Source organism: Salvia splendens, chromosome 4, assembly GCF_004379255.2.
Source record: "Salvia splendens isolate huo1 chromosome 4, SspV2, whole genome shotgun sequence".
Lineage (NCBI taxonomy): Eukaryota > Viridiplantae > Streptophyta > Magnoliopsida > Lamiales > Lamiaceae > Salvia > Salvia splendens.
Window position 1 is genome coordinate 15,810,257 of NC_056035.1, and position 25,175 is coordinate 15,835,431.

Sequence of the window (25,175 nt, forward strand, 5' to 3'; positions counted from 1 at the left end):
CGGATGACCTTAATATCTTGTCCCACATCAGCTTGGTGATGATTCTAGTTCATCTATAAGGATAACTCCTCCCTCTTATAAGGCCTTTTAAGGGGGTGAGTAGCTCATTTTTAATAGTAAGCACACTAAAAAAACCCGAGAAAATGAGAACAAAAACTCTCATTGAGAGAAATGAATTGAAGAGAGAGATAAATTGACCCTTGAAATGTGCATCATAGGAAATAAGTCTGCATGTGTGCACTGAGTAGGTGTGCAGGTTGGTGGTCATATGACTAAATTGACTTTTAAGCCATTTGGGCATTTTAGTCCGAAAATTGGCTAAAAAACAAGATATGTGATTATGTTTAACGCTTGAGTCTTTCGGCAATATTTTTTTAGGGACCTACAGTATCACAAACGGAAACGTTATACGCTAATAGATTTATATAAATTTATGAATAAATCCAGCCCTAATGTATGCAATTAGAATTTTCCATGACATCATAGAATAGTTTAATACTCCCTCTCTGCATCATTAAAAATAAACGTTTTCCTCTACTTTATTGTCTCATTAAAAATAAAACATTCCTAAAATGAAAACAATACAACTCTACTTTTTCTTTACTTTCTATTCACTAACTCACAAAATAACATTACATAAAATCTCATGCCGAAAATTAAATATTTCATATTTATTGGGACAGAGAGAGTACCACAAATAGTTAATGTGGAAATGAGTAAAGTAAGAGAGAGAATAATGCTAGAAGAGTCTTATCTAAGTTATTCTCTCTCTTACTTTACGCATTCTCAATTTTAAGTATTTAATACTCCATCCGTCTCATTTCAAGTGATTGACTGTTTTTCATCACGTGTTAGGAGAAAATGATAACAAATAGTTAAAGTGGAGAGAAAGTAAAGTAAATGAGCTTCTACATTATTCTCTCATTTACTTTACTTTATCTTAACTTTAACTATTTATTATCATTCCCGCTAAACAATGGCCAAAAAAAATCAATCACTTGAGCCAGGACGGATAGAGTATCATTTTTTCAAACGAATGCAGAAAATGAAACGATTCAACTGCCATGGAACGGAGGGTGTATAAGTTAAGATCAATAGTCTCATGTTGCTTTCACCTTTTGTCTAGCCCAATTTTAATAAGTTCCGTTCAGTGTCTCATTTTCAGGTACTCAGAATATTGATCAATCAATTTTAAGTTGAGTTGTATTTTTTAATTCTTAATAGAAAAGCTAAAGCATAACATCATTTTCATGAAATGGAAATTTATACTATAAAAATGTACCCTCCCCACATACTTCGTAGGGCGAAAAATGAATAATAATATTGTTGAAGAAATGCAGTTTCTCATTGCTTCAAAAAGTATGACAAGCCAATAAATAGCGCAGGGAAAGATTGCCTGCTCTTGGATCCATATACAAATAACAAATGTCAGTAACAACCTAATCTACACGAGTTAGCATATATTGTGTGGACAAAATCAAGTATAAAACCTACTAAAAAGGGGGAGAATTTTGAGACAAGAAGGGTGTGGCATCACCGCATTCCTGACAAAGCAATGGGAGCAAGATAAGCATCAACCTTGGATTCGATGTGTCTGCATTTATGGATGTTGCCCCCTCATTAAAAATTGTGTATTTGCTGGAAATAGTCCACTCACAATGCAACGTTGCTCAGCTAAAACCGAGTGTGTAGAGATCCTTGTAATGTCCTTGAAGGTACTGTAGCCTGCCTCAACATCAAGTTAACCAGAAAGTAACTAACATTAGTTGCATGAAAATGATTTCAATGTGACCACGAGAGTATTAGCTCGTGTTCAATCAAAAATGTTTCTAAACTCTTTTTAAAAAACACACAGCAGGAAACATTGTATTCAAGCATATTCTGTTCATGAAAATGATCTATAGCCATGATTTTTACTAGAAAGAATGGCTCAGTTCTCACCTCTGTAAATTGAAATGGCGGCGTGCTAGCATCAGCACCAGTGTTTGATGTGGTACTGCAATGATGCAGTTGCTGTTGAGCCAAATCCCCGCCAATTCTTGCATTGATCCCAGCATATTCACTTTGTGATAGTCCACCAAATGGGTGAGCATTCGAGGTAGAAGGTTGACTTCGAAGCACACCTCCACTCAAATTGCTTAATCTTGGAGAGAAGGAATCCCTATTGTACAATGAAGATGTGCTATAGTCAGCCAGTCTTCCCCGGAAGTTAGTTTGTGAAGCCATCCTTGGCATGATTGTGTTTTGAGTTGCTATGACTCCACGACCGATTTGTGAACCAAAAGTATTGATTGCTGACGCTGAGGCCACACCATCATTCCCTTCAGCTTGCCGGCTTCTGAATCGATGTATCTGTCGCTGTATCCGTCGTCTGTCATGCAGAGTGAATGCCCCAGACCCAGAGGCAGGTGAAGGGGGTTGAAGATGCCCGATTGCATGCCTTGGTGATTGAGAGTGCCCGCTGACTTGACTCAATGGGGTGTCAGGTACGTATGCCTCATTGAGATCGAAGGTTTCGCGAACAGCACAACCGGGTGATGAGCCAACTGATACATTGTTGTTCGGTCCATGATCAGGAGTAGAATTCAGAACTTGAGCATTTGAGGAAGCAAGGGCTGTTGGCCTACAGCCATCACAGTACCAATTTCCATCTGGCACCTCACGTCCGAGACCAACACAGTAAGTATGTGCAGGTGAGTCGCAGAGGTCGCAGAGAAGCATAAACGCATCATCCCCACCTTGTAGACACTCAGTACAAAGAACATTTTCGTATGGATCAAGATATCCCCTAAGCTCCTCTTCAGATGGCTGATAAACCTGACAGTTTTTTTATTAAGAATGGAATAAGTAAGAGATAAGAAAGACAGTATTGTTTCTTGATCACATAAATTTACAAATGTTCATCCTGATACCTGATCACGCTCAGGAACCGGAAAAACTGCATCCCTTAGATCATTCCCACCATCCGTTCGTGCAGTTCTACTGATGGTTGTGAACCTTTGCTTGCAGAGAGGACAGCGAGATTCCACTTTCGACCATTCCATGATGCAAGCGAAACAAAAGTAATGACTGCAACAATTTAAAACTCCTTTGACTGTGTTTTTACCCTCTTCAGATAAACAAATCCCACAAACTTGCTTCACAATCTCAATATTCAAATCTACCACCTTTTGTTTACCCTTCCTTCCTGGGCGCTTTCCCTTTACAGGCACTAACTTTTCCTCTTCAGTCATTTTCAAAGAGTTAGAGATCCTTAAATTAGTGTTCGACCTCTTACAGAATTGAGTAGCTTCTTTAATCTGTTCTCTCTCTTCTTCTGATATTGTGTACTCATAATCAGATGATTCTGAGCTCAAAATATCAATATCAGAATCAGAATTCACAGTTACAGTTGCTTTCTTCCTCCTGCCCCAACCCCACTCCTTGATTGCTTTCCTTTTTCTCGAAGCAACGTTCTGATCTTTAAATTCCTTTGAAGGATTAGACCTTTTTGTCCTTAAAACTCGTCTTCTTACTGGCTTTCTACAGTTACTTTTCAAAACCTCACCTGGAGTAAATTCCTCATCATCAGAATCATCAGACTCATTATAATCATCATCTTCATTTTCTTCACTAAATGCAAGTTTATCTATTTCTTTAGATTCCTCATTATAAGAATCCTCATACATCTCGGTTCTTGAAACTCGGGATTTCTTGCTTGGATTCTCATCAACAAAGTCATCCTCATCTTCTCGACGAAAAAATCTAATATCATCATCCTCATCATCATAATCTTCTTCTTCTTCTTCACTTTTCTTTTGTTGCCTCACACTAGAAACACAATAATCATCATATTCCTCTTCCTCTTCACTGTCAGATACCTGTTTCTTTCTAGACTTCACAACCATATTTTTCTTCCTTGTCTGAAAAGATTTTCGCCCTTTTGGCTTGCCAATCTTCTTAGTCTTAACCTTCTTTTCTATCCACTCTTCTTCCTCATCATCAAATTTCCCAAAACTCTCATCTGATTCATTCTCAGCAAGGGAAGAACAATAGTCATCTTCAGACAAATGAAACTCTTCATCTTCATCCACCCTATAATCTTCATCAGACTCATCTGAACCTTTTTTCTCCAATCGGACTTTATTTCTCGTCTTGCGTTTGTAACTAACCTTGCCTCCCCTTGCCATCTGTTCAGGCACCAGCTATTAAACATTACGATTCAAAATTGAAACAGTATAAGATTCCATATGTAAATCATGCAACGCTGAAAAACCGATTCAATATAAAGTATTTGGCCAATAAGCTATACACAGGGAGCATGAAATGAGCTAATTAAACAGAAAGATCAATGTTTTCTCAGTTCCAATCCTTATATTTACCGTTTTTACACCAATTTAAAAAATAATCCAGAAGATCGATCCCATTTAATTTCTACAATAATTCAGCAACATATGAGAATCAAATCACAAAAAAAATCGAAATTAAGTCTCTAAATATCATATGCAGTCCAGATTCCCAAAGCGCGAAGAAATCTCAGAACTAATTAAACCGATCTTATTCACCTCCAAAATGATAAATCCCCAAAAAAACCCTAGATCGAAATCAATTCAATCAATTCTTACCCCTCAGTAATTTATTCAAGTTTCAATAAAAACAATCATAATCTATCAGCAGAAACGATTTTAACAAGAAAAAAAATTATTGACAAGTTAACCCCATCTTCTGATCATATCAATTCAACTGGTAGACTCAGAAAGGAACAATTACCGAATAAAATGGAGCTGGTCTTTGTTCCTCAGAAAAATTAGAAGCGAGTCAAGCAATAGGAGCAGGAAAAGTACATATAAATGGAAACGCTGAGGAAGTTCACAGGCTGTAGAGAGAGAAAGAGAGGGTAGCAGTGTGGGGAGAGAATGCTGTAATAAGCAAAAACTAATTTGTACACAGCAACTGCCTCCTCTCTCTCGCTTTTTTTCTCTCACGCCACACTTATTTATAGATACGTTTAAAAGATTTGGAGGTAAAAGTTAAACTTTGGAAGCAAACAATTTCAGTATAGTAGTAAGTTTTGTTCTTCAATTAAATTACCAAAATAGGGACTCACATTCAACTTCAACTTCGTCACACTTTTTCGGCCAGACTATAAAAAAAGAACTACTCCAATGTTTAAAATCGTTCACAATTATTCTACATTAATTTTTTTTTAAACTAAGTCCGATATAAATCATATAATAGTAAAAAAATATTTACAGTGAATTAAATAATGTTGTCTAATATATACCGAATTGATAATATTATATGTGCCTGAATTGTTCCATCATATAATTACAATGAAGAGATCTAAACTTATGGATTTTTATTTTGTATTTTTAAAATTGTCAGACAGACAATGATTTTACCAACTTTATAATTCTGACAAATTTACCCATTTATTCATGTACTTATATAGGAGGTTAAGAGGCATCAAGCTTGTTTTTTTAATGTTATTTTTATTTACAAATGTACTACAGAATGATAAAAAAAATTTAAAATTTATCAAATATTATGCCTTTTTCGTATCATTACACATAGTATTATGACTTACTGAATCTAATTCTTGATTCTGAAACATGTTTAAGAGATTAGTAAAAATATTAGATGTGCTTGTCTTCCACGTTTCGGTTATAGCACCATACAAAACTAACTAAACTGCGTAGAGCAACACGGATAATTTTCTACAAATACTACTTTATATTGATAAAAAAAAAATCATTTTTATGCCTTTTTCTCATGATTACACATTTATTTGCGAATTCACTTCATTTGTGCATGTGTGTTTTGAATATTTTGATCGATTGTATTTATGTGCAAATATTTGAGTAACTTAATTACGATCAAATTGGTAATCCAGCCAAAATTTGCAACGAATTGAACAAATAATACTCCTAATTAGGAAATTTCAATAATTTATTAAAATAGCAGATTTTGTATAGAGATTTGATTTTGTTACTATATATATGCGCCTAAACCTTTTATGCCCGATGTTTCATTGTTCGTGTTTGGGCATTCGGATGGTCTATTGTTCTACTTAAATCAAGGAGAGTTAATATATTTGCAAACACATTAGAGGTTTTTATTCACTCATAAATAAGATGTCAATATGATCTTTCACTCTCACTCTAATTATTTCATAACGAAAATAAAAGGAGTATTTATTTTACTACTATAAAACGTTGCAAACGAATTAAAAGAGTATTTTACTTTAAGTACCGAATTTCTAAGTATGTCGAGTACGTATTTTTAAGTCAAGTATTGATCATTCAATGGGAATTTTCTTGATTAGTCCTGATGCTTTCTTCTATGATCTTTTATTTTCGCTAAACAATAATAATATGCTAAACGATCTTATTGATTAAGATCTATCTCAAATGTAAATTTTGCATCCAAATTTTTAAGTCAATCACATGATTATATTTTAATGATGTTTGACATAGAGTGAAGAGTCTAGTATTAACTACTATGTTCGAATAAGACACTACAAAAAAATGCAAAATAGTGACAGAATTAGTGACAGAAATGTGTCAGTCACTAATTAGTGACAGATTTCTCGGTCACTAATGCGGAGCAGCGGCTATGGTTTCCGTCATAGTAAATTTAGTGACTGAGTGATCCGTCACTAAAACTTTTCACTGACAAGTTTGTTATTGACGGATATGCCAAAACTTGATCCGTCACTAATCTGTTAAGTGGTGAAATTTCGCTGTTTAGTGATGGAAATTTCATCACTAATTGAGTGATCCGTCACTAAAACTTTTCACTGACAAGTTTGTTATTGACGGATATGCCAAAACTTGATCCGTCACTAATCTGTTAAGTGGAGAAATTTCGCTGTTTAGTGATGGAAATTTCATCACTAATTGGCGAGTTTTTTTGTAGTGAGAGTCGGTTCATTTTTATTATAAATGGTAATAAAGTCTCATATTTCACTAACTCATTCTACTCACATTTCATTTAAAACTAATAAATATAAATGGGACTCATATTGTAATAACTTTTTTCCAATTTTTTTTTACATTCTTTAAATCTGTGCCAAAATGAAATTGTTAATAAACCGAGGAAGGGAGTATTTAGATTCAAATCATAATACGTTAGACCGTCCCAAAAAAAAATAAATATAATGTCTCATACATATCATATACTTACTGTAATTCATCGTAAGGTTTGAGGAAAGTGGGAGGAAGTTTAATAATTTTAAAAATGTGTATTACGGAAATGACCCTAAAATATAGTTGAGGTAGTTAAACTTTGCGAATTTTGTAATTAGCAGGTAGACCGAATCCAAAAACATTTTTTTAAAACTTTTGGGCCCTACCCAGCTGTCACCACCAATCAAATTATGCACACAGCCTTGATTTCAGATTGAATTATTCGATATACACAGAAAGGAAAAGTGAATTATTTATCTAAATAATACTATTACTAGTATTACTATATGTTCTTGTTTAACGGAAATTACTTGGATGCACAATTAAGCCAAACTGGACGTACTTTTTTCTAAATTTGTCATACTAATCAGGGAAAGGCTTAATAATGAATACTATTATTCCCTCTTTTATCCGTCATTAATGGCTACAAGTTGATTTGACTCGAGTTTTAAGATAAGTAAAGAAAATGGATGAAAAAAGTTAGTAGAAAGGAGATTTTACTTTTTTTATATTCATTTTATAATAAAACGTGAGTGGAATGAATTAGTAAAATGTGAGATTCGTTATTAAAATTAGTAAAAAATAAGTATGACAAGTATTGGCGGACGTAATGAAAATAAAACTAGTGACAAGGAGTAATGGAGAATAGATATTAACTCCTTATGGCACCTGCAACGCAGCCCTTGCCAAGCTCGGTCTCATCCCAGCGTGACAAGCCACAGGCAAGCTCAATATTACTCTTTTTGTTTTAAAAATTTTATTAAAATTAATCTGCATGTGAATATTTTGTTTTTAATGAATCTTATAATTTAATTAAATCAATTTTTATAAAATTAAGTTTTATAGTAATAAATAAATTAATATATCAAATAAATAGAAAATAAATAGTGAGTATTGAATGGAAGAGATGGTTAAGAGACGGAGAATTGTAAATGCTCTCTTAATTAGTTATAGAGTAAAAGGTGACGTGAATCCATAAGAGAATCTCCAAGGGGAAGGTATATAGATCTCATTTACCTTCTCAAAAAGATTATTATACCTTCTTAAAAAGTAATGGACTCCAAAGAAATAAGGTAAATTAAAAAGGCAAACAAAATAACTAACTTTTTACTTTTTCTATCAAGAAGAGGTAAAGATACCTTCTCAAAATGAAAGAAGGTATAATACCTCCTCAAATACCATTTTCATTGGAGCATGAAATTTTATTAAGAAGAGGTAAATATGACAGTTATTTCTCGTTACCTCTCCATTTATCCTCTCCCTTGGAGATGCTCTAAATAGTGAACGAAAAAAAAAGAATAAAAGATGGAGAAAAGACAAATAGCAGATGGCCTTAAGATGAGCGCCTCCTTTTTAGGGAGAGCTAAGTTAATGTTTGTTTGTTGGGTATTTTGGTTTCCCGTTGCTTTACACCTCATTTGCTCACCTAAATACATGTGTATGTGTTTGTTAGTTGTTGAGTTAAATTCTAACTAATCCTTTTTCTTTGACCTTGCTGCAATTTAGACTCAATTTTTTTTAAAAATAATGTTTCGATGATATTCTTGAAAGGATATGGGCTAGATTAGATTAATATGGATTAAATAATTATAGTTGGGCTACAATTATAATAGTCTATAAGCCCAACAATCATGGAACCCTAGTGACTCACCATCTATATAATGGTTATTTATTCTCCATTGTGGGAGAAGAGAAATAGCGTAACATTAGAGAGAAAATACGTAAAGCTTTGTAGAGAATTCCTAGCTTTCTCTATAGAGCGATTGTACCGAGGAATTGTTCCTGCATCGGATCAGAATACACGTGGACCTCGATAGTAGTGGATTCAACTTGCAGGACACAATCGTAGAAGAAAACAACACAACAAGTAAGATTTAGTTCCGTTGTGTATTACGTGCTCAACTTGCAATATGATTATGAATCTAGATCTGTTATTCTTGTCTGCAATTTCCGCTGCGCTCATTAGATGAATACAAGAATTCCTAACAGTGGTATCAGAGCTCAGGGCTTGATTCATAATTAATTTTGTTTCCTAATTAATTTGTGGATGATTTTGGAAATCAAAATTATGAAATAAGATTTCAAAATTCTTGCAATCGAATCCGATTTGATTTGATTAATTCAAAATTGGAAATTTCACGAAATTCAAACGAAATCTAAAATCACTATGATCTTCGAACAACAAACCCCAATCTCTCTGCAACTCCTCGATTTGATCGGCGGCTGCTTCTCGGAGGCGGGGGGAGCGAGGGCGACGGTGGGGCGGAAGATCTGGTCTGAGAGTAGAGGCGTCGTATCGACGGGGACTGGGGACGGGGCAGCCGATGGCGGCTATGCTCTCCTGTAGCCGCGCCGCAACGTAATTGGAGACGCATCGCGTGCAGTAGGAGTGGTTGCAGCCGTGGATCTGGAACGAGTCACTGATTGGCTTCTCGCAAGCGCATGAGAGGATTCCAATCAATAATCTCCGAAAACGTAAAAAAAAATTACATTATTAAAAAAAAAACCCGACCTCCGCCTCACTCCTCGCCTCTGTCGCCCCCGTCGCCGCCGCCTCCGTCGACGCCGGTACCCCCGGTCTTCAAATCGTCACGCATGCTCACGAGCAATGCGTGAAGAAAGCTCTTCTCCTCGGGGTCCTCTGCCGCCTTCCAATCGGCTAAGATCTTGACCATCTGAGCACGCGTTTGTTGACACGCGAAGAATTTGAGATCCTCTGTCGACTGGCCAAGGGGGGATGCCGATTGGACCTCCTGGGACCCCCCGGCGCCCCCCTCGCCTCCCGTTGCGCCCGCCTTTGACCAACTGGGCGAGTTCGGCGAGCGAACGATGGAGGGGACGGGAGCTCCTAAGCACCCTCGGGGAGGTCGTGGGAACCACCGCCGCTGCCGCTGTAATCACCGGTATAGTTCAGTCGTTGCTTCTTCGGCCAGCCAGCGTCGACACCTGCCCGGAACTTCTCGGAGTCGTCCAGCACCTCATAGCAGTTCCAGTAGGTGAACTTCTTATACAACCCGGGCTGGGGGAAGGCTTTCTCCGCTATCCTCCTGCAGTCATCCTCCGTTTGGCCACTGCTCTGCATGCGGAGGGCGTTGGCGTACAAGCCCGAAAATCAGGAGACCCCAGCCCCGATTCGGTCCCACGCCTTCCGGTACTCCTCCCCGTTGCACGGCCTCCCGTCCGGGCAAAATGCCTTGTAGGCTACTGCTATTTTGGCCCACATATTGACGATCCTCTGATTGTTCGAAGTGAGGGGATCATCGCAAACACTCACCCACGCCTTGGATAGCGCAACGTTCTCCGCATCCGTCCACCACCTCCGTACCGAGCAGTCGTCCTCAACTGGTTGCAACGACTCGCCGACCCTCTTGCCCTTCCCCTTTGGGGGGCCCCGACCCCGCCCTACTCCATCCGTTTGAACGGGAGTTTCCTCCGCACCGAGAAGATCAAACCCCAACTCCTCTAAGGAGAAAGTTTCATATTGCGTGAACTGCGCCTCCGCTGGGGTCGATGTGTGCGAAGAAGCAGTCGAAAAATCAAAATTGGGGCGATAGACGTCCCCCCCCGGCATCATCTGCATCCCGGGTGCCGACCTCGGCATCGCCGGTAACCCCCCGGCATACTCCCCCCGGCTGCCATCCCGGGCATCATCTGCTGCCACGGGTACATGTTGTAGTACCCGGGAATCGGACCCCATCCACCTCCCATGGGTACCGGGGGAGTTTGAGACCCGCTCGTCATTGGAGTACCTTCGTTGTTGTTCTCCATTTCACGTTGTTGATCTTGTACAGAAATTAAGATAGATAGAGTACTCGTTAAAACAAGTGGTGCGAATGAAAATGACGTGCAAAGTGCGTATATATAGTGTTTCAAAAATTTTAAAAAAAAATTTCACTCACCGGTCCGGAGCCTGCAATGGCGGCGAGCGGACCGGCGAGCGCATCGCCCAGCGCTCGCGAATCGGCGTGTGCTCGCCGTTTTTTTCGCCGAAATGGTGCTCGCCGGTTACAATGGTTCGGCGAGCGAACCCGCGAGCGCAGGAGATCGGCTAGTCGGTCCGCTCGCCGCCATTGTGGATGCTCTAAAGAGATAGAGAGAGGTAGGGTTGTGGCCTGCCTAGGGATTTATTCTTTCTTTTGTCTGTAGTGTTGATTAGCCCTTGGTATAGATTTGGCTTGATAACCAAATGTTGATTGTCAAACAAACAAAATAAGACTTCGTTATTAAAAAACACTTGAGATGAACGGCGTCTCCCTTTATTAAATCTGAAAGGGACGAGGGACTTATTCATGCCAATCAATTGATAAAATAGTCCACAGAAAACAAATCTATATGTTCGTTTGATTCAGGTTTAATATAATTAATACAAACTTCTTACAACAACATGTGCATCCATGAATGAATGAAATTAAAAAAGAAAAAAAAATGTTCAACTAGGGATTTGGCCTAACATGGATTCCTTCAACAATGAGCCCTCCCTTAAGCTGATGACCCTTAATCTCCTTGACAGCCATGGTTATGTCGCCGGTGTCACCAGCACCTATAAAGAAGTCTCCGATGTGGATTTCGAGCCAGCCATCTTGCCTCTTAGAAGGGGCGGCTGTGGCGGTGTTGGGCCCTATCCTCTCCTTCATCATGTGCAACCTGTTCCCGTAGAAGAGGGCGTGCAAGGGGCGGTTAGTGGTGTCGTCTAAAGTGGCGGTGCTGGTGGCCAGCAGGCGGTCCCCGGAAGCTATGAAGGTTTCACATGGTATGGAGTTGAGGCCGTATGCATCCTTGCTGATTTTGAATAATAGGTATGCGCCATAGTTGGTTTCGGGAGACAGTGCTTGGCTTCTTATCTTGCCCTCTATTTCGAGCCTCTCTGCCGCTTTCACCTCACCCACCTTATCAAATCTGTACATATATATACATGCATTTCTAAATTATATAGACGTTTGGGCTTGATTATTAGCATATATTAAAAGAGAGAGTACTAATAAAATACCTTGATTCTGGGATGGATTTCCAGGTCCAGTTGCTGCTGTTGTTGTGGAAAATGGAAAGATCTGTTGCAGAAATTATGTATGATTTTCTCCCTGTTGATATCTCTAATGCAAATGCCTACACCATGATATGATCATATCTATGTCAGTAGAGTATTTATTTGAATATAATGGTGATGGAAAATGGGGTGTGATTACCTTTTTGGCATCATCAAGAAGGATGGATTGAGAGAGGAGGAAAAAGAGGTTTTTGGTGGATGAGGAGTTGATTGGTGATGGGAGAATGGTATGGATATCGGAAGGCAAGAATTGGTTCCACACAAGGTTGGATTCAGCGGGACGTCGGAAGTCCTTGGAGACTGTAAGAGTTCTGCATACATCTGCCGGAGAAGTCCTGGATAATATCCTCGAGACGCAGTCTTCCGGCAGCTGCCTCCATAAACATGCCATTCCAATATCTAACCAAATTAAAATTATGTTTTGAGTTGTGTGATTAATAGTAGTATTTATATATAGTTTTAAATTAAATGCAAGACTTTTCAAGGTCCACGGTTATGTAGTTGATGAACTTTGTGCATTAGTCAAAAGCGCTCGTGGTCTACTTGCATCATTGATACTCCTATTAATTATCGCATTTCATTAATAATATATATATTTGACCTTTTGAAAGTTGAATAATAAACGATATTTCCAATCTTACTTGTGTTATGATAATATCAACAAGAAAAGTAGACAGATCACGGCCAGATAAATTCTTAGAAACATGTTCATAGAGTAATAGTACAATGTCATAAGATGCAATGAAGAATACTTCTGGTTTTCCACGTGATCGAGTTTGTCTCTTTTGGCCGGCCTCTTTCCTTAATTTTATATTTAATTAATAAATCATGATTTCGAAATGGTCAATTTAATTAGGCATCAATTAATTCAGACTTGAAGCTAAACATTTGTAATGATTAGCTCTTATATTAGTTAGTACTATTTGATTAGCTATGTACACATGGATGTGAGTAATTTGATTAGCTATGTACACATGCATGTGGAGTAATTTGGTAGGGTTTAATAAAGTAGATAGAATTATATAACCACTGTTTTGTTGTGTTTTAACTTTTAATTAAGAAAATAAATAGACCGCGTTTTGAACATGAAATTTATGTGGTGACATGAATTAAGTCCATGGAACAACTTTGAAAGTAGTGTAGATGGAATTTAAGGGACCCCTTTCACTTCAATTAACTTTTACTATTAGTTTTACTTTAGATTAAACAAAAATATAATCTTTAACTTGTTTTGAGAATGTTAAGCACGTCTTATTTATTTTTATTTTTTTTTAAAAGGAGGATCGACGGTGGTTCTCCACCTACCCCCGAAGTGACTCGGACCCCGGCCTAACGGTCGGAGGTGAAATGTCTTACCAAGACGCGCTTCGTTGTCAAGGTGGGACCCAATGGGTCCACCAGCCCCGCAGGAACGGGTCCAGAATTTTTCACCTCCCCCAGCTCCTGGGTCCAGGCACGGGTACAGGCTTAATCACCTTCCGAAGCTCTGGAGTCAGGCCAGTGAATCCACTAGGCCCCAGGGAAATTAATCCCCAAGATGGGCCTCCCAGGGGTCGAGCACGCGACCTCTAGGATGACGCGGTATCCTTGGCTCCCTTCTCAACCAGTTGAGCTAGGAGGCTTGGATAGGCACGTCTTATTTGACCCCACCCACTTTCATGGCCCATAGAAAAACGCTCATACATTTTCACGAATCACTAGTACCTTTCAAGATATTAATTGACTAGTTTTTATTTCAACTATTCAATTCAATGTTTTGTTTGCATTATGGGTGTCAATACCGCGTATGAGCTTGTGCAATGCAATGCAACCCAAGGGACCCCGTTCAGGCCAGGTGTTCCGAGCTCGTAAGAGAATTATTCTTCTAAACTTTTTTTAATGAAAATAAGATTTATTTCTTTTAGTCGTATTAAATAGTATTTATTTTAAATTGATTATATTCATGATATTTGCATTGCATATTTATTTCAATTTTAGTTTAACATCTTGATTAGAATAAGGCGTTACATCTTACATTAAATGTTAATTCACCTAAACAACAATTAATTTCATGTGATTAAATAGCTAGACATGACTTATAGGAGATACTTTGGGCTTCCCCCAACAATATTGAGAGAATATGAAACCTCAAATTTTGAATGCTCTACATTTAGAAAGTCAGCCCCCCACATCGATATACTTCTTTAACTTTTTAACAGTTGTACTATAATTTGATATCAAAATACGGAAGGCTAAATTAAATTTTTTGGAGATCGAATTCAATAATTTAATTCAACCTCCCCAGATTTACAATAGCACTTTCGTCTGTAGTATTGGAAAAAAGAGTTTGGTATGCAAATGTGTATGTGTGAACGTAATGATTCTTTTTCCTACATTTTCCAATGGGGCATGGCAAGGCATGGCATGGCTCCCTGTCTACACAACTTTTCTCTTTGGAGGACGTCATGTTTCTTTTTTTCTTTCTTGGTTGTTTCCTTTCCTTTCCATTAAAGATGTTGTAACTTGTAACTAACTAACTATTGGGGATATATGGAAGATCCCTAATTCTCCAGGATTTAATTCAAAAAATTTATTTAGGTGGGCATACTCCTATGGATTAAATGGATATCTTTTTATTGTATATCATTACTACTTGCTACTTCCTGTTGGAATCTTGTTTTAAGATGTCCGGTCAATGAAGTTTGACCAATAATAAATGTGACGAGACATTTAATTTAAGAGAATTAAATGATATAGCGTCGATCTACGTTCCGCGTAGATGACCGTAGTATATTCACTTTCTTAAATCCGATTCCCGGTGAGTAAGAAATAGTGGATTAAAGTTGGTCACATTGTAGCTTTTGATAAAGCTAGGAGTTGAAAGTGTAGGGAGTAATTAACTAGTGTTAATTATCCCACATAGGAGATGAGACACATCTTTAAATGTGTATTTATTAAGTGACTTATTATACTTAGTAATTATCGTGGACTAAGATGGGTGAAAGAGCCCACACGCGCGCACGCGCGCCGCGCCGCGCCCGTGACCGTGCCCGTGACCGTGCCCGTGCCCTTGCCCTTGGACTTGCTCCTGGATCCAGACTTAATGTTTTGGACCACCTAAGTTTTGGGCAGCAACCTGATTAATTTGACATGCTGCGTCTTGATCAGCAGTTTGATCAACTCGGCTTGCTGCGCCTTGAGCGATGGCTTCAATAGCCTGATCAACTCGACCTGCTGCGCCTTGAGCGATGGCTTGATCATCGTCTTGATCAAGTCGAAGTCCACATGTGACGGTTGAACTAAGGCGTGTACATCGTCTAGATTCAAAGTCGACCACTCCAGCTTTCAAACTCGTAACGGCCGGCGGTTACAGCCCCGCCATAATGAGCCATGATGACAGCCATCAAGACTGAGTTGATCCCTGCAGTGGACCAAGCCTATAAATAGGCTAGTCATTTCTTGCATTAGGAATAGAGCACAACAGAACAATTAGAACACAAGCATCATACTCTCTGCATAGTCTTTCTTTCCGAAGCTCTGCCATCTCATCCATCCAGTTCGCCGGAGCTCTGTTGATTGCGGTGCTGCTTCACCAGAGACGTAGTCGTTTTATCTTTGGGGACGACACGCCAAACCGAGAGCACTACCGGGGCGTATCTCGTCTTGCAGAAAGAGGACTCCTCGACTCGGCTAAACGCTTTTACGGTTTTACAGTTTCGATTTCATTGTAATTTTCAGTTTTAGTTCTTCCTTCCTTCTTGGGTTGTATTACGCCCGGTATTGTTTATCTCTTGTAATTCCAGCATTATCCCCAACAATCGCAAGACGAGATATACTTGCTGTTGAAGGTTTCGGACCTAAACTGAACTAAAACTTTCAAAACTTTAAATACCTTTGCTTGGAGATGTCGACCAATGCCAACACCGTCGCTGCCACCACCGCCGCCGCATCTCCATCCACCATGTCGACCACTGCACCGGTCAACACATCATCGATTCCGACGGTGATGCCCACTCCTGGGCGCTATCCATCTTCATCAACAACCCCTTGGGAGTTTGTTAATGTAATATCCAAATCTTTTAGAAGTTTAGAGTTAGTAATTAGATTTTTAGTTAGAGGTTTTATGTGTATATGTTTTTATTAGGAATAAAAGAAATAAATTAGGAAATAGAATTAATGAGATAAAGAAAAAGAAGAAAGAAAAGGAATAGGAAGTTGATGAGTAAGTTAAGGATAAGGAAACGTGTCTTATGGGGGAAAATAGGAAGAAGAATAAGAAAAAAAAAGAAAAAGGAAATAGGAAAATAGAAATTTCAAAATTTTTCCTTATCTTTCTCCTCTCCCTTTCGTGCTCTCTCTCCCTCTCTGTGAAGATTTTTGACAGCCATCCACTCCCTCCGATCAGCCACCGCGACTCCTCCGATCGCTCCACCGCGTAACATGTAAAACACTCCATCAATCTGGTGCATGAAAGTGAGCACAATACGAAATAAGCACGGAAACAGAGGACACGTGGCAGAAGAGGAGTAACCGAAGCAGAGGACACGTGGCAGAAAGAAGAGTAGTCAGCTCAGTTAGTTAGTTTCATAACTGCCAGTTGATTAGGTTGATGAAAGTTAGTTACGAGAGTTACATCTCTATATAAGATGAATTCTCTTCAATTGTAATTCATTCCAGATCTTAATGCAAATTGCTTCTTCTTCTTCTTCTTCTTCTTCGTTCTATTCTCCTGTTCGTAGTTTAATTCAAGTAGGTGCAATTCCGGTTGTTGTTCCGGTCATCAACGACCCCGATTCCGCACCAAGTGGTATCAGCCGTTCTGATCCGAGGCCTGAGATGGTGGACACACGCTCTACTGACATGCGGAGATTGGAGGAATCGGTCAAAGCTACTATGGCTGAAATCTCTGCGAAACTTGTGGACACCGAGAAGCGTCGGGAAGAATCTGAGGCGGCGCGCGAGCTCGCTATGAAGGAATTTCGAGAGGAACTCTTAGCTCTTCAGCTACAACAAAATGAGTTGATGTCTCGTTTCACTCAACCACCAGAAGGCACTCATTCTACTCAATTTACTGGAGGAATTCCACACCGGCAACAATACTTTGCAACTCGCCAATCTAAGGTTGGTTTTCCTATCTTCAATGGAGAGGATTTAACCGGTTGGATTCTCCGTTGTGATCATTTTTTTGAGGTGGATTTAACACCGGACGAATCAAAAGTGCGATTGGCAGTGATTAATTTCGAAGGCCGCGCACTTCAATGGTTCCAAAACTGGGCAAAATATCATGATCGTCCAATGAATACACCATGGCTACTGTTTCTGCGTGCTTTGGAAGCTCGATTTGGTGATCAGCTTCTCGGTGATCCAATGACAGAGCTTTTATCACTCAAGCAAACAGGTTCGTTTGCTGACTACCATGATAAATTTGAATTGCTGCTTGGTAGAGTCTCATTATCTGAATCATATGCTATTAGCCATTTTATCAATGGATTGAAACCTCATGTACAAAGAGCTGTCAGAATGTTCATGCCACAAACTCTAGTACATGCTTATGCTTTAGCTAGACTTCAGGATCTGTCGACTAATGCTAAAGAGGTTATGCCTTACAATTCTAAGAGATTTACTACCACTGATGCTAGATCTACATCACATTCAACACCACTATTACCCACACCTACTATACCTGCTGTAAAAACTAGACGTTTATTAACAGAAGAGGAGATGGCTGAAAAAAGAGCTAAAGGTTTATGTTATGGCTGTGATGAGAAATTTGAAAGAGGGCACCGATGTGTTAGGAAACAACTGTACTTGTTAGAGATAGATGATGGTGTGAGAGACTTACCTATTGATACTGAGATTCAAGAGGATGAGTTAAATGAGGATGAGAATCCCCTGATATCAATACATGCTATATATGGCTCTCCATCAAGAGGTTTTCGTACCATGCGAGTCACTGGTCGTGTGGGGAAGAAAGCCATTCATATCTTGATCGATTCAGGTAGTACACATAATTTTCTTGATCTACATTTAGCAAAGAAGTTGGATCTTCAACTGACATCAGTAACACCAGTGATGGTGGATGTGGCTGATGGTAATCGTTTGGAATGTCAATCGATGTGTAAAGGAATGCAGTGGTTTTTGCGGGGTACCCCATTTATCACTGATGTCCTTCTTCTTCCTCTGGGAAGTTGTGACATGGTATTGGGAATACAATGGTTGGAGACATTAGGCGTTATACAGTGGGATTTCAAAAACTTAACCATGGATTTTACATTAAATGGCCGCAGACATTTGGTTAGAGGGGGTCACAATGAGCTGCAAGTCCATAAGGTTTCAGAGAAGGAGATGAACAAGCTCTTGATTCATAATGAAGGGATACAGTTATGCTGCATAAGAGTGACTGAAGAAAGAACCCCAACACTACTTTCTGTTGAACAAAATGCAGAAACTGAAGCCTCACTTCCCACTGATGTTCAACTGCTTCTGGAAGAACACAAAGCTATTTTTGCAGAACCATCTTCTCTACCTCCATTGAGATCTCATAATCACAAAATCACATTAGCTCTGGACTCCTCTCCAGTGAACTCTAGACCCTACAGACACTCAGCTATACAGAAGAATATCATTGAGAAACAGGTGTCTGATCTCCTTAAGCAAGGTTTTATTCAACCGAGTTCTAGCCCGTTTTCTTCTCCTGTGGTTTTAGTAAAGAAGAAAGATGGAACATGGCGCATGTGTGTGGACTACAGACAGCTGAATAAGATCACAATCAAAGATAAATATCCCATACCTATCATTGATGAACTTTTAGAAGAGTTGAAGGGAGCCACGGTTTTCTCCAAGATTGATTTAAGAGCCGGCTATCATCAGATTAGAATGGAGGCTAAAGACATTCCTAAAACAGCTTTCCGTACCCATGATGGTCACTATGAATTTGCGGTGATGCCTTTTGGACTCACCAACGCACCAGCCACGTTTCAAAGTCTAATGAATGATATATTTCGACCCTTCTTGAGGAAGTTTGTACTTGTCTTCTTTGATGATATACTGATATACAGCAGGGATATGGAAGCTCATTTGAATCACTTAAGAATGGTCTTCAAGAAACTACTGCAGTATACTCTCTTTGCTAAGGAAAGTAAATGTGACTTTGCAAAGAGTAAGGTTGAATACCTAGGCCACATTATATCTAAAGAGGGTGTCTCTACTGATCCTAAGAAAATTCAAGCCATGAAAGATTGGCCTACTCCTACTGATGTATCTAAGCTTAGGGGTTTTCTTGGATTAACAGGTTATTACAGAAAATTTATCAAAGGATATGGGATAATCTGCAGACCTCTCACTGATCTACTTAAGAAAGATGCTTTCAATTGGGATGCTGCTGCTGATGCAGCCTTTGCTAAACTTAAAGAAGCAATGTTTTCTCCTCCAGTATTGGCATTGCCCGATTTTGCTCTTCCTTTTGTGATAGAAACTGATGCTTCAAGTTATGGAATTGGGGCTGTTTTGATGCAAAACAATCACCCTATTGCCTTCATTAGCAAGACACTCTCACAAAGAAATAGAGCTCTATCCGTGTATGATAAAGAGCTATTGGCTATTGTCTTTGCAGTAACACATTGGAGCCATTATCTCAGTACAAAACCGTTTGAAGTGAGGACTGATCACAAGACACTGAGTCATCTTTTGAAACAGAAACTCTCCACACCTGCTCAACTCAGTTGGTTATCTAAGTTGATGGCTTTTGACTTCGAAATAACATACAAAAAGGGCGCTGAGAATGTAGTTGCGGATGCTCTATCAAGGGTGCACTCATCAGAAATTTTCTGTATGGCCTTGACAACCATCTCCACTGATATATATCCTATGATTCAAGCTACATGGGAAGCTGATCCTCAACTAAAGACACTGATTAATGACCTTCAACAAAATCCTGATGCTAATTCGAAGTTCTCTTGGATTGGCAACCAACTAAGAAGAAAAGGTCGACTAGTAGTTGGTAATGATCCGGATCTGAGACTTAAGATAATCCAGCTGTTCCACACGTCCAGTACAGGGGGTCATTCAGGAGTATTGGCTACGTACAAACGACTCTCTTCCTTGTTCTATTGGGTCAACATGGAGAAACAAATAAGAAATTTTATTCGAGAATGCGACACCTGCCAACGATACAAATATGATAATAGTGCTTCCCCCGGTCTTCTACAACCTCTACCAATACCTGAAGAGGCTTGGTCTCAAATCAGCTTGGATTTTATTGAAGGCCTTCCCCTTTCGCATGGGAAATCTACCATTTTAGTGGTAGTGGATCGGCTTACAAAATATGCACATTTTATGTCCCTTATACATCCTTATTCGGCTATGACAGTAGCTCAAGCTTTCTTAGACCACATCTTCAAGCTTCATGGTTTACCGAGTATCCTTATCAGCGATAGAGACAGAGTCTTCATGAGTAACTTCTGGTCGGATTTTTTTAAGCTACAAGGTGTTGAATTACACATGTCAACCGCCTACCATCCACAATCTGACGGCCAAACAGAGGTGGTTAATCGTTGCCTCGAGACATATCTTCGTTGCATGTGTGGTGACCAACCGACCGATTGGAGCAAATGGCTTAGCTTGGCGGAGTTTTGGTACAACACCTCATTCCATTCAGCCATACAAACCACTCCTTTTGAGGCATTATATGGATACCCTCCACCTATTCACATACCTTACTTCAAAGGTGATTCGTCGGTTCATGATGTTAATGAGAGTTTGTTGGCAAGGGAAGCTATGTTAGAAGTCCTCAAACATCACCTTGGACGCGCCCAGAAGAGAATGAAACAGCAGCATGACAAGCGTCGATCCGACCGCAAATTTAATGTGGGTGATTGGGTCTATTTGAAGTTACAACCATATCGCCAAAACACATTACGCGACCGACAATTCCATAAGTTGAGCCCCAGATATTTCGGCCCTTTCAAAATCATTGATAAGTTTGGTGAAGTGGCATACAAGTTAGCGTTGCCGGCTGATTCAAAAATACACCCTGTTTTTCATGTGTCCCAATTGAAGAAGAAGATGGGACCTTTGTCTCAATTACACGGCACACTTCCAGCAGTAGGAAACTCCACATTCTTGGAACCGGTGCAAATACTTGAACGACGTTTGGTGAAGCGTGGCAACAAACCGGCGACCCAAGTTTTAATACATTGGGCGAATTCCTTCCCGGAAGATGCTACTTGGGAATTTCTACACGACATTCAAGAGCGTTATCCACATTTTCAACCTTGAGGACAAGGTTAATTGGAGGGGGGAGATTTGGTGCATGAAAGTGAGCACAATACGAAATAAGCACGGAAACAGAGGACACGTGGCAGAAGAGGAGTAACCGAAGCAGAGGACACGTGGCAGAAAGAAGAGTAGTCAGCTCAGTTAGTTAGTTTCATAACTGCCAGTTGATTAGGTTGATGAAAGTTAGTTACGAGAGTTACATCTCTATATAAGATGAATTCTCTTCAATTGTAATTCATTGCAGATCTTAATGCAAATTGCTTCTTCTTCTTCGTTCTATTCTCCTGTTCGTAGTTCAATTCAAGTAGGTGCAATTCCGGTTGTTGTTCCGGTCATCAACGACCCCGATTCCGCACCAGAATCTTGTTGTTTGGTCGAAAATTAGGGTTCATAGATTTGGGAACTTTGTTGTTTGATGCTTTGGTGTAATTTGGCTATTGAACTATGCAATTGGAAGTAGGATATAATATTTAAGCATGAAAGTGATAGGAAAAATCTGATTTTTGGGATTTCATTTGTTGGAGATGAATCATAATTGGACTAAAACCATGTAATTTTGTTGTTGAACATGAAATGTTTGGAGAAATTACCCAATGACACACAAATAGGAAATAGCTTGTATGTGGGCTGTTCTGATGCTACTGTACTGGTCAGTTTCGGCCACTTTAACATGATATAATTTATGTTCTAAAAATTTTAATGCATACTATAAGGTCTTGGTAAGATGTCTGCAAAATTTCAGATCGTTTCGTCAACGTTTGCTATTTTTAAAAATTCATGCTAAACCGTCGCCAGAATCTGTCACAAACTGGCAGGCTGTAGTCAAACGTTCATAACTCCCTAGTCCCTTGGAATTTTGAGAAAAACCTTTTTTTTAATTAAAATAGACACATAGGGGTTTATTTTGGTGTAGGGCTCGACCCCTAGTTATCTCCGAGCTAAGTCAGTTTATTATATGAAGTTGATGTAATGCAGTCAATATTTTTCTAAAGCTTTAAAAGTTGAGAATAAAGGTTTTTATGCTAAAAGGGAGATAGATAGATGTGATATTTTGGCTTCCATACTTGTGCTTTAAGTGTTTATTTATAATTTGTATATGTGATTGTTTGAAAATTTGGGTGAACCGAGTGCAAGCACAAGCGATAAGGGAAAAGGGCACCTCCATGGTTGACTAAGCAAGTAATAGCGGGTTTTTTTTTGACGTGTACAGGTAGTGTACGCGTGTTCTAGAATTTAGTTCCTTAAACTTCGATAAATACTACTACTTGTTTGTGTGATTCGTATGCTTATGCCATAGAACTTAAGAATGATTGTGTGGATTTTGTGTACTTTCAAGGTGAAGTGACAGAAACGGTGGTATTTCTTATGCAAAGTGATTTAAATAATTATGTGTTGAATAATGTGAAAGTTGATATGAAATAGTTGCGTTGTGCCCCATTGCTTGAGTGAACCACAGGGTATAGTTGGCATGCCATAGGACAACAGTACTGCACACATGTTGATCATTCGTCTTCTGGATAACCGAAGCGATGGTCTATATGATATATCGATTGTTGTAATGTACCCTATATGGGTAATATATGACAGTTGCATTGCATAGGCCATATGGAAGATTACAGTGTCCGATTCGGACTTACATGATAGACGCCCTCATAGGGCTACAGATAGTGTCCGTGTACCCGTGTTCATCACTAAGCATAACTTGGGGGCTGAATGTGACTTTCTATTTTTGAAATAATATGGTTGTGCTTTGAATTCTTTAAATTGTTATGTTTCTTATAGTATAATTATGTTGACGAAGGAAAGTGACTGCTGACAGGATCCTTTGTTTATATCATGTTGTTGTACATGATGAATGTGTTGGTTATTTGCAAGTGATATATGTGATCTTAACTGATTCAAACTTTTAGTAATGATAATATTTGGTGATATTGTGTTGAGTTTGTATATTGATGCCGATGTAAATTGAATATGTGTTGTACGACATTCCAGGTAATAAAGTGTTTACTTGAGCTAGTGATATGGATTGAAGTTTTAGAGATTTTATTCTGGAATGCGATTACACTACGAGCTTTTCGAAGCTCACCCCCCCTTTCTTCTCCCTCTTGCAGAGTATAGAAGCGAGTGAACTCGCTAGTTGGCAGCCGCACGTGTCAAGTCACCACCTCCCTTTTTGCTGGTACAGTCGTAGTTTACACGTGGCATGCTTAGATTATCTTTTGGTTGTAAATAGTTGGTTACAAATGTAAGGTTATAACCTTCTTTTTGCTAGTGGAGTTGTAGGTATGTCTATATAAACAGGTTAATGTTATTTTGTTATGTATAGTAGTAAATAGTTGTGTTATCAGGTTTAGTTTCTTTTATGATAGTATTGTATGTTGAGTGTTGCAAAATGGTTAAAAAAAAAATAAAAATAGGCAGGTTTTGTTTATCGATCGTACCGAAAGGTAACGTCACTTATTTGGTTAAAACTAACCGAGTAAGGGGTGTTACAGTTAACCCCCTTGGGCCCACTGGTGGATCCACCTCGAGTGGATCGGTTGGTTCCACTTTTAGTGGTCCCTTCGGATCCTTTAATGGATCAAGTGTTGGGGCCTTCGGGTCTCACACGAGTGCTAGTTCCTTCGGGGCTGGTACGACCATGGAGGGCTCCATGCCCAACATGAATGGTGGGGGCTCTATGCCCAACCACGTTGTTGGCTCCTTCGGGGGCAACAGAATTGGTTCATTCCATGGACCAAGTACGACACCTTTGGCACCAAGAGTGATGCCACCTGCCGAGAAGCCACCAAAGTTTGGAGGATCCGACTTCAAAAGGTAGTACCAAAAGATGTTGTTATACTTGACAGTGGGCATCGCCAACTTCCTCACGGAAAACGAGCCGCCCGCACCAAGCGATCAAGAGACTAGGCTTGAGGTCATGGCAGACTATGAAGCTTGGAGAAAAAGAGATTACCTTTGTAAAAATTTCATTCTAAGTGCTTTAGATGATAGTTTGTACAATGTATACTCTGTTGTAACCACATCAAAAGAGATGTGGGAAAGTCTAGAAAGAAAGTACAACATAGATAATGCTGCAGGCACTGAACAAGTTGTAGCATCCAAATTTATGGACTACAAGATGGTCGACTCTCGACCTATCATGGATCAAGTTCAAGAGCTCCAAATGATCATCCACGCACTAGTGGCTGAAGGGATGACCTTGCCCGACAAATTCTTAAGGTGCACGATCATTGACAAGCTTCCTCTTAGTTGGAAGGACTTCAAGAGCTATCTCAAGCACAAGCGAAAGCAGATGACTCTTGAAGACTTGATCGTGAAATTGCGCATTGAGGCCGATGTGCGCAAAAGCGACCAAAAGGCTAAGGGCTTTAGCCCACTTGAAGCCAAGGCCAATCTGTTGGAGCGGGGCGGTCCCTCCAACAAACGCCCTCGCCCAAGTCAAAAGGATAAAGGGAAAGGGAAGCAGCCTGCAAAGAAATTTGAAGGCGAATGCTTCAAATATGGCAAAACTGGCCACTTTGCCAAAGACTGTCGCAGCAAGAAGAAGAAGCCGGTAGCCCACGTCGTTGAGAAGGAGTTCAAAGACTGGGATGAAAGCGACCTCATTGCTGCGGTCACTGAAGAAGCCAACTTGATTGAAAACAAGGGAGGCTGGTACATCGACACTGGAGCAACTGCTCATGTTTGTGCCGATAGGAGTAAGTTTT

The 25,175-nt window shown here is 39.4% G+C and overlaps 2 protein-coding genes and 1 long non-coding RNA gene across 3 annotated transcripts; 1 reads left to right on the forward strand and 2 right to left on the reverse strand.

Moving 5' to 3' along the window:
- Positions 1-1,323: 1,323 nt before the first annotated feature.
- LOC121798829 (chromodomain-helicase-DNA-binding protein 4-like) lies at positions 1,324-4,932 on the reverse strand. The gene is made up of 4 exons (XM_042198039.1): positions 4,750-4,932; positions 2,913-4,169; positions 1,942-2,817; positions 1,324-1,725 (listed from the first exon to the last, which is right to left on the reverse strand). Exons 2-4 carry the CDS (start codon positions 4,167-4,169, stop codon positions 1,675-1,677), a joined length of 2,184 nt encoding a protein of 727 aa, XP_042053973.1. The 5' UTR covers positions 4,750-4,932; the 3' UTR covers positions 1,324-1,674.
- A 6,553-nt stretch (positions 4,933-11,485) lies between these two features.
- On the reverse strand, positions 11,486-12,612 carry LOC121800048 (F-box protein VBF-like). The gene is made up of 3 exons (XM_042199599.1): positions 12,350-12,612; positions 12,154-12,269; positions 11,486-12,062 (listed from the first exon to the last, which is right to left on the reverse strand). The coding sequence occupies exons 1-3, from the start codon at positions 12,599-12,601 to the stop codon at positions 11,600-11,602; spliced, it is 831 nt and encodes a 276-aa protein (XP_042055533.1). The 5' UTR covers positions 12,602-12,612; the 3' UTR covers positions 11,486-11,599.
- Positions 12,613-22,582: 9,970 nt separating this feature from the next.
- On the forward strand, positions 22,583-23,858 carry LOC121799587. The gene is made up of 2 exons (XR_006050334.1): positions 22,583-22,675; positions 23,577-23,858. It is a non-coding gene; the product is annotated as an uncharacterized LOC121799587 (long non-coding RNA).
- Positions 23,859-25,175: the final 1,317 nt, after the last annotated feature.